The sequence below is a fragment of the Rhipicephalus microplus genome, chromosome 9, assembly GCF_043290135.1.
Source record: "Rhipicephalus microplus isolate Deutch F79 chromosome 9, USDA_Rmic, whole genome shotgun sequence".
Lineage (NCBI taxonomy): Eukaryota > Metazoa > Arthropoda > Arachnida > Ixodida > Ixodidae > Rhipicephalus > Rhipicephalus microplus.
The window spans coordinates 19,595,658-19,605,407 of record NC_134708.1 but is presented as its reverse complement, the minus strand read 5'-3'; the positions used below and the strand labels follow the sequence as shown (position 1 = coordinate 19,605,407).

At 44.0% G+C, this 9,750-nt stretch overlaps 1 protein-coding gene across 1 annotated transcript in view; it reads left to right on the top strand.

Annotated features, from left to right (window-relative positions):
- The first annotated feature begins 192 nt into the window (after positions 1–192).
- The window catches only part of LOC119163563 (E3 ubiquitin-protein ligase RNF123-like), a 34,637-nt gene continuing 25,079 nt past the window's right edge, over positions 193–9,750 (top strand). Inside the window, exons 1-13 of the mRNA XM_037415583.2 lie at positions 193–505; positions 681–765; positions 1,042–1,096; positions 1,955–2,034; positions 2,129–2,217; positions 2,959–3,013; positions 3,606–3,691; positions 3,781–3,867; positions 4,347–4,414; positions 5,640–5,883; positions 7,274–7,387; positions 7,453–7,569; positions 8,728–8,894. Of these exons, the coding sequence (XP_037271480.2) occupies positions 711–765; positions 1,042–1,096; positions 1,955–2,034; positions 2,129–2,217; positions 2,959–3,013; positions 3,606–3,691; positions 3,781–3,867; positions 4,347–4,414; positions 5,640–5,883; positions 7,274–7,387; positions 7,453–7,569; positions 8,728–8,894 (1,217 nt within the window). The 5' untranslated portion in view covers positions 193–505; positions 681–710. The remainder of the gene's footprint in view (positions 506–680; positions 766–1,041; positions 1,097–1,954; positions 2,035–2,128; positions 2,218–2,958; positions 3,014–3,605; positions 3,692–3,780; positions 3,868–4,346; positions 4,415–5,639; positions 5,884–7,273; positions 7,388–7,452; positions 7,570–8,727; positions 8,895–9,750) is intronic.

Sequence of the window (9,750 nt, the reverse complement as noted above, 5' to 3'; positions counted from 1 at the left end):
TTCGTTCGTCTTTATGTCTCAGTATTTCAAAAATATGAAGTTAGGGGCGTAAAGGCACGTTTGTGACGTTTAATATAGTGGGAAATTTCTCAAGCTGTTGTTGAAACATGGTAGTGCACATTCAGTGCGAACATTCCGTGGTTTCTCTGAGTCGTTCATCGAAAGCGTTTTCGAAAGTGGCGCGCTTTCCGCATCACGCAAACATGCAACAAGAAACGACAAAATAGGCGAGCGACGGCTGGCTGGCGCTTGCCTTGTTTTCGTTTGCGCTGCCACGGAGATTACGCTTTGCTCTTTGCGATCGCGGGTGAGAAAACATAGTACTCCAGGATAGCACAGCAAGCAGCCATGGCTAGCGGTGACCACACATGACGGAAAACCGAAGCGGTCGACCGTACGACGGAAAGCACGCTGGTACAAGCGCCGCTGCAGCTGCTGAAGTCTCATCAGCTGGGATCCTCGTTCCTTTTCTGAACCGCTACGGTGTTCCCTTCGTGCAGTACAGGTACGGAGATCGCCAGCGCGTTCGCCCCTCTTTCGGGCGTCATCGGATCTTTGCCGTCCGTGCGACTCGATCCGTACGCGACATGCGATGCCATCGAAGTGTACTAGTAGTCGCAGCACTTCCTGCGAGGAAGCAGTCGCTTTTTGTGCATTGATGTCGGATTGTGTCGTTGCAGGTGTCAGTCTTTCGTTGAAGCCACCGAGTGATGGATGTTTGGCCCCAGAACTTGGCTGCAGTAGGACGTAGAAACGCTTGGCTCGGTAAGTGCAATGCATGGCCCGGTTTATATTTATCTTAGCCTGATCACGTTCTTTCTTTTTTTTTTTTCATTTCCTCCAGGTTTTGTGTGTGTATGAACTGTCAAACCAGCTGCATGCTTGCATATGTTAGTTGATGAAATAGCCGATTGATTAAGCGTGACTAGTTTCGTTACCAGTGTGTTATTGAATTCATTCTCGAAGAATATAGCTGTACGTTTTCGTGGCTTACGATTTATTGTCAACTCTGAGCTGCAACTTTTTACTCCGTTTGAACAGAGGCGATGCTGGAGTACGTGTTTAAGAGGCCCGTGTCATCGGATGCACAAGACAAGTAAGTATTATGCTACTCTATGATCGAATGCTGGTACACTGTATCTCATGGGCTAGCTATAGTAATTCCATGTATGTAGCAATGTCAAGGAACATCTTCGAAGATCGTCTAGTCTGCAAGGAATTGAGCGCAGACAGACCAGAACACTAACTTTTGCATGTTAGCAAAACTGCAGCTGACATATTTTTCAATCTTTCATTATTGCTAAAGTGAGCGATCTAATCTAGCACTTGACATTGACATACATGCACCTTCAAGAGCTGCTTAATATTTTTCTTGAAGCAAATGATTCCTCCCAATGTATGTCTTATGACAAATAGCTTGTGAACTGTTGCTGATTTAAATGCCTTCCTGGACCACCCAGGTATTTTATTTTTTGTACAGGTGATATACTCTATTTTTAGAAGTGTGTGTATATATATATATATATATATATATATATATATATATATATATATATATATATATATATATATATATATATATATATATATATATATATATATATATATATATATATATATATATATATATATATATATATATATTATTTTACCTCCTTAATTCTACAGTTTATGCACTCATCACGTGTTATTGGGCATAAAACGATAACTTAAGATGGGTAGAAACAGCAGAATGAGAATTTCATTTATTCTTCATATTTTTGTGGGAGACCCTCTGCATGCAAACGGCCATTGGTACTCATTATGAGCAGACCTACTTTCTGCGGAATTAAATGTGCCGAAAGCAAGATTTCATTCTGCAACTATGGCTTGTTTCAACTAAAATTGAATTTCCACTTTCATCACTGAATGCTTGTGACGATCACTGTTCTTTTTTTCATTGTACTCATTACAGAGCCACACTTAAACTAGAGGATCTGGACGACTTCATTGACTTTGAACTTGAGAATCTGTCTAAGGCACAAATCGTTGAGAGTGAGTATCTCATTCCACTATACAAACATTGGTGCTTGGCATCGGTCTGTCTTGTTGCTGTGTCGTTTATCTCGACTGGTACTGGCCTTTTCAGGTGACTATGGCAGACTCGGCCCCGACCACGTCACGTTTGACATCTGCTCCAACGTTGGGACGTTCATTGTCAACCAAGACAGACTAGGGGTGAGGCTTAGCATGAATTTATTTTAGGATTAATAAGCTTGTTAGGTGATGAATTAAGCAAAATGCCATTCGACTTATGAATGCCAGTTGATTTGGCATCATGCAAATTGCATCAAGTCATGGGGCATTGGGAAATTAATGCCATTTTCAGTGCCCCTGTGGCAGGGGTGTTTGGCACTATTCTCGCGAAAGCAAACAGAAGCCACTGTGATTAGTAGCTAGGGCGTCACTGTGACAAGTTTAAGTATGCGTTTTCAATTTCTAACTCCAGAGACTCCATATCAGTAGGAGCAATATGAAATCCCACGTCTGTATTTAAATTTGGTGCACAATAGTGCAGTACAGCTGGTCAAAATGAGCTGCAGTCTACTAGCGCGTGCTTCATAATCATATTTAGGTTCTGGCTCATAAAACAAAAATTAAATTGATAAGAAGCACATAACATAAATCTCATGTAACATAATTAATAAGGGACCTCGGTTCCAAATCGTTAAAAAATTTCAACATACCTAAAATATTGTTAGTGCCATACCTGTAACAAATAAAAATTTGGAATGATTTCTACCTAAATAGCGCCCAAACTATAATGCCTTTTTTCTTAGCTGGCCTGAGTAATTTAGTTGTGTGTCTGGTAACTGACGAAATGAAATGAGACGGTTCACCTATAGTTTGTCTTGCTTTTGCAAGAGTTAATGCATCAGTTGGCAGCATAATATAGAGATGATTGCTTATCTCGTGTAGGTGTCAAGTCAAGGTAACTTCAATACGATACGGGCCTCTTGCTGTGTTTTCAAAGGTGAGCCCTTGGATTGTTAGCCAGCACCTTGGTGGGTAATTGTTCTCAATATTATGTTCCAACCTAAGAAGCATTGGCTCCGCCCTCCGAAAGGCAGCGCACTTGCCGTTCACCTGGGAAAGACAGTTGTTCTAGCTTGTTTCCACTCTTACCGCTCATACTTTTTTGTCGGCTAATGTGAACACCGTGCATATTAAGAGTCAAAGGTTCATCAGTGCACAAAGCATTCCGTTTTGCTAAGCAGAAGTGTCAGAATCTGATTAAGTTTACCATGATGTCGAAGTCTCCGACTTAAAACCAGCAACGTGAATGTGTGTCTCTATGGGAAAGTCAACCATCTGAAGCACTCGAGATGTACTTGATGTCGAAAAAATGGGTAAGAGCTATTGGGTTGGGCATTTATGCAAATTTTCTGTGGGAGGGATTGGGGTGGATGTGGGTACAGATGACATTTCTTCTTAGGTTGTGACCGAGTATAGACGGGGCCACATAGCATGTGATCTTTCTTACAAGCTTGCAGCTAACCTATAAGCATTTGAATACTGCTTACTTGTTGTTCATCGTCGTGCCAATTTTTCTTTATACTTTCCAGGAAAGTGGCAGTATGAGCTCATGCTTGGCTCCAAGGGGGTCATGCAGGTCGGCTGGGTCACTAACAGCTGCAAGTTTTCACGAGAGGTAATGTGGACAGGACTACCTGTGATTCGGTTCCTCGTTGTAAACACTGCCTTGCTTCTAATTCACGCTTGTCCCGTGTCTTTCGGCAGAAAGGAGTCGGCGACACTGCGGACTCCTACGCTTTCGATGGGAACAGGGTGCGCAAATGGAACGTGGCCACGTACAAGTACGGCGAGGTATGCGAGCTGCTTTTGCTGACGTAAGGGTTCGTGTCACAGTTTTGAGTCCTGGCTTATTATAGTGTAATACAGTCTTGGTCAAAATTTTCCTATACACATATGACATAGCAGGATGTTCGTAGACCTTTCAGTGTGAAAATGAAACATTGCAAGCAAGTATCAGAGGTGTGTGGCCTGCTGTCAGGCATAGCTCAACATAAGCTCTGGCTCTTAACACATACAGTCTTCAGCAAACGTTTATGGACCATGTAAGGCATTCTCCTATAGGGCCAGAGACTAACAGTCCTCACTTTGCTTACCGTTGCACCTTTAGTATTTTGGGAGTTCAGTAGCAAGAACCCTGTATATCTGGTCAATGACAGTAGAGCCATAACAGTTCTGATAAAGACTGCTCTCTATCAAAGCTGTGGTTGACGTGAAAACTAATGCACTGGTGGGGGGGGGGGGGGGCACTTTCTTGCTTTTCCTTTTTCCAGGCCTGGGTGGCTGGCGATGTCATTGGTTGCTGCATCGATCTAGACAATGGCACAGTTAACTTTTACAGGTAGGTAAATTGACATACACCGCTCTTACTCTGAAAAGTACCCAGGAGTGGTGCATTATTGTCACTTTTAAGAGTGTGTGGAACTAGTGGAGCCATCCCAGACTGGGTTAGGCAAACACAACCAATTGAAAAAAAGAAAAATCTCATGCTAAAGTTTGTTATACTATTAGTAATGCAGCCAGTAGAAGGATAACACCAGAGTTAATTATCTGCCCAGTTGAAAACAATTCCATTTCTAGTGGGATTATTGAACGGAGAGTTATTCCAGCTGGAAAAACTTTCATTTTGACAATTCAGCTCAAAGTGGATAAATACCCAGCTGGCTCATTCCCAGATGGAATTCGGCTGTATTTCAGTTAGATATTCATTCATTTGGAGCTGAACTGCAGTACTATAGCTGAAATCATTCCAGCTTGAAAGATTTTGGTTGAATAATGCGACTGGTGATTGAACGTCTTTCACCTGGGTAAGCACGCCTCCAGAGTGACAGTTGCGATAACTGTTTGAATACGGCCAGAACATTACGCTATTTAATCATGAAAATACTGTTTTGGTTGCTGCTATTCACACTTCAATAAACATGCTCATGTAACGTACTAACTACAACACATTAGCCTCGCTGTTTCATTTTTCGCAATAACTCCAGGTTTAACATGCTGTATCAAAAAAACATTTCGCTTATGTATAGCAGTTCACTCAGTATGGCATGGATAACTGCAACCTAAATTCCACACCCTATTTCTCGACTCATCTAAATAAAAAAATATTTGTGTAGGAACAAAATGCCAAAGTTGGGAACTTGAATCTCTATAATCTTGAATTCACCACTCTGGCAACAGGTTGCCACAACCAGCGTTTAAAGCTCATGCATGCCTTAATCTCCACCTGTTGTACTCGCTTAAATATATACTTTAAGCTTGTTCAACCTCCCTGTCACTGCGGCTCGCACAATCTTAATCTTTTGCACAATTTTGATCTTTTTCCACCTAATTCTTGAACTGATTTGAACCAAGATAGAGGTGTCCGTTACAACTTAATATTGTAATGTGTTGCCTGGAACTGCTAGATCTTTGCAAATGACTCATTTTCTGTCTACAGTCAACATGTGATGTTGTTACCATTCCTGCCGAAGCCAATGATTGGCGACAGTAGGTAGAAGTAAAGATAGATTCTAGAAGATGTGTACTGTGGTATTACTCTCTTTGTTACCTCTCTTCCCGTTCAGAAATGGTCGGTCCATGGGTGAAGCATTTGACAACGTTCGATTGGGGCCTGGCCTGGCATACTTCCCTGCTGTCAGCCTCGCCTTTGGCGAGAATCTAGTGGCCAACTTCGGCGCCACGCCTTTGCGCCATCCAGTCGAGGGCTATCGGCCCCTCGAGAAGACGTCGCTTTGCGACGCCGCACGTGCCCGCCTCTTGCTGCTATGGACGAAGCGGCTACTGCCCGTGTATGAAGAAGTGCACAAGGTTCGTTTACTTCTGTTGGGCTTTGGTAGCGTAACCTTGTAGTCGGCATGGCAACCGCAGACTACGTATACTGCAACGGTTGAATGTTGTGGTGTTCGTTAGTCTATGGCTCCAGAAAGTAACAATGCAACCTGACGGGACAGCTGACCGATGTATCTGTGTACTCTTTCTTTGTGTGTCTTGTTCAATATTGCTGTTTCTTTTGGTTTTTTTTTTTTTTTTTGTAACCGCAGCACTGTGCACGTAAAATAATCTGTGCATCTGTCCTCTTGCAAGCATTCGTGTGTGTAGTTGGTTCATGCCATATTTTGGTATAATGTGGTGCGCAATTAAACATGGACACCAGAAAAATTATGGAAGGAACAGGCTCTGTCTGAATGCCATGTTCTGTCAAAAATAAACAAGTATGAACTAGTCCATTTATCTGTGCTAGTTCTGCTGACTTACTTGCCTGACTTGTGCTTTACCACAGAATACTCTGTTACCCTGTTGTATACCCTGTTAAACACGTTTTCCTGTTCTGCTTCGTTGCAGCAACAGTTTACGAGTCGCCTCAGGCTGTTGCACTTTGAAGATTGACAGACTTACCGTAACTTTCTGGGAAAGTGCCCCCTCCCCCCTCGGCAACTCAAAACTAGTGGCGAAGTGGAGGGGGGCGCTTTCCCTCAACAGCACCCAAATTCAACATGGTGACGACAAACCATAACAAAAACATTTCACAGAAGCCATGGCTTTGTTCGTAGCATAACACATTACAATGATTAAAAACCAGAAAGGCAATGTGATCAGACCGCGAGCACATACCAATGCAACGTCGCTCAGCAACAAACACAGATCTGAAAGGTTTTACTTTTGTTAATTAGTGCGCCACAAACACCGTCATCATTGCAAACACAGATCTCGAAGTCCATGCTTTTGCTCACGTAAACTGTGCACTGAATCGTAACGAGTTTCGCATGCCCAGTTCTGGATGCAATCGTTATGGAGTTTAACAAACTTTAGACACAGGTGCCTCGAGATCAGCCCATGTGCTTCGACGAATTTCAGGCATAAGTTCTTCTAAAGAGTCTGGGGGGGGGGGGGGGGGGTGCATATTTTAGGAACAGCGCAGTAATTCGAAATGAGCTGTAGACTCAGCGAGGGCACTTGTTCGGCTGGAGGCTCTTGCTGGGGATTTATGGTGTCGTTTATGCAAAAGTCAGTCACTCAACAGCAGGTGTTCCTGATTTTCTGTGGACCTCCTATGTCCCATCGAATTGCACTTGCCTCAAATTTCAAAGTAGTAGCAACCAGCATTGGCCTGTCCAGCTGTATTAGCTACGCACCTAAGATGATCGTATGAATGAATGGATGAATAACTATGACTGTATCTTGGGACAATCGTTCTCAGGGCAGACCCCAGTCGGCATACCTCACCGATGGCCTGGACGTTTTTCGGCAAGGTACGAAAACGCAGGCCCTTCTCATCGCTGCACCCGTTCTCCGGCGCCTCGGCCCTCTGCTGGTAAGGCTGTTGTCAGCAACTGTTGACGGGCTTGGCAGCCTTCGGAGTCCTGTTTTCTCACGCAGGAATCTAGTCACGTGACAGAAGTCTCGTTCCTCCCATTCCTGTTCCAAGTGTTTGAGGAGAGCCCTGACGGGAGACGGATCTCAACGCTACTCGAGCTGTTCTGGGCCCTGCTGGAAGTGAGTGCGGATGCAGTTTGTTTAAATGACGATAGTATACTTGAATGCAAAAATTTTGGTCTGTCTGTCTGTCACAAGATTAAGGCAGCTGGCCAAAGCGCTTGCTAAACACCCAGCCACCTTGAACTGGTGGCTGCGTTCATACTTGTGAACATTATCATTCAAATAGCAAGCATTACGCATGCCTGAGATGCAACATCAATATGTAAGTATTTAGAAAATGCACAGATACATTATCATAAAGACCTTAGTCGCGGTCCGCCTGCAAAAAATTCGAAATAGCGTGCGGCTTGCTGCTGAACCCACAACGTTCCTTTGCGGGAAGCGAGCGTGCTGCGAATGTGTGTTAGTGTTTGTGCCATTCAAAAACTCGTATGGTGCCTATACGCAAATGCTACGCCCGGAACACCCACTAACTTTGTGATACACTATTCGAAAACTTCCTATAAAAGGCTGTTATGGCTAAAGAAATTATGTAAGCTGCATTATGATGGAAATTGCTGAGACTATGCAACAGTAACAGCACGATTCAAAACCAATGTTTTTCGAAAAAAAAAAATTTTTTTGGACAATGTTTTGTCCCTAAAAACAGTTTCCCTGCTCACGTGCTTACAGCTCCACACAAACTATGATCGAGCACTATTACCTCAGAGTGCATTCACTGAATCTGCAAACTGACAGCTTGCAAGCTGCTCACTTGAGTGTTGTGCACGTACCAAGGGGCATGCGCTCATGAGCAAAGCTCTACGCGCTCTTGAGTAAAACTTTCATAAAAGGCCGTGGCTGTACAGGAAGGATGGAGAGAAATGCAGCTAGCATGGTGAGCTGTCTCGACGATATGCCCTCGGTCGCCATAAATGATGCTAGATTGGTTTTGATTGCATCGTGGGCGACTGTAGTGGCTTTCTATTACCATGCAGGATACAACCACTTGAAAATAAAAGGAAATCAGCAGAAAATGTAGATGCTGCATGTCCGCTTTTCTTTCCATCACCCCTGTACATGCTGCAGATATCTGTTTTACATACACAAAAGGTAAGTCACGCTGTCATATTTTGTGCAGGGCCTGAATTACATGCCGTGTCTGAATTCAGGGCCAGTTTGGAATCGGACTGTTCATGTGTGATTGGTTGCGTGGTTTGGTTTCTTTCAACGCAGCCTCAAGAGATCAAGAAATGCCTGGAAAATGTGGCCGTTGCGTTGCTGACCGGATTTCGTTTCTCTCCGTGCACTCCCGACTTCCTGCACCAGAAGCGCCACCTGTGCCTTATGCTTAGCGTCTTGCAGCACGACTCGTCGCGCCGCTATCTTCTCGAGAGTATTTTATATCCTTTATGGCTTTGTGTCACCTCGTTCGACTTTTATATCTTTTTTTTCAATGCTTGAATTTAAGGATGAGATGAAATGACTTTGATCAGACCTATGCCTTGGCTGTGCGCAGGGAAACATTTCTCAGTAGTTTCTATAGAGATGCTTTGTTACATACTAGGTCACTTAGCTGGAAAAATTGTGCGTCATAATGCATCATAATGCTCGATACATTGACGGTATATAAGGAATCTTTTTTTACGTGGGGCTTTTTCCTGAAGAGACATTCAACTGTATATAGCTTGTAATAAATTTTTTAGGCAAATATTGCTTGTGTTAGTGGAGCTCCTGAAATGCCTCAGTTAGACATCAGCAACAAACGAATGAAAATAAGCTTTATTAAGAGGCCCTCGAGGCTTTAAAGACCATGGGAATTGAGGTCTAGCCTGTGAGCTTTGTCGCCTATTTCTGCCACTCTCATGTCCCGACATGACTCCCTTCTTCCACTGTCTGCCGCGCTGGGGGGAGCGAGGGGTGGTGTTTAACCCCTCTCACCCAGTAGCGGATGTCAACTGTGGCGTCGTGCGCAAAGTTTCTTTGGACAATTCGCGTGCACGCATCGGGAGTGAGTCATATCTTTCCGTGACAGCTAAGGATGAGCACGCATTTCTTTTCCGTCCGTCGACTCCTATTGTTTGGGGCTCGTCGGACTTCGCCAACGGTGCCTCGCGCCCACGGCGAATGCTCACCTTTTGTTGCCCCTTTCCGAACGCTAGGCCGAAGAGCGGTGCGGTGTCCTAGTGCGTGTCCAGGCTATGCTGTCCTGTATCTCTCCGAAGCCAACGTGAGCGTCGTTGCCCTCGCTCGAGCAAC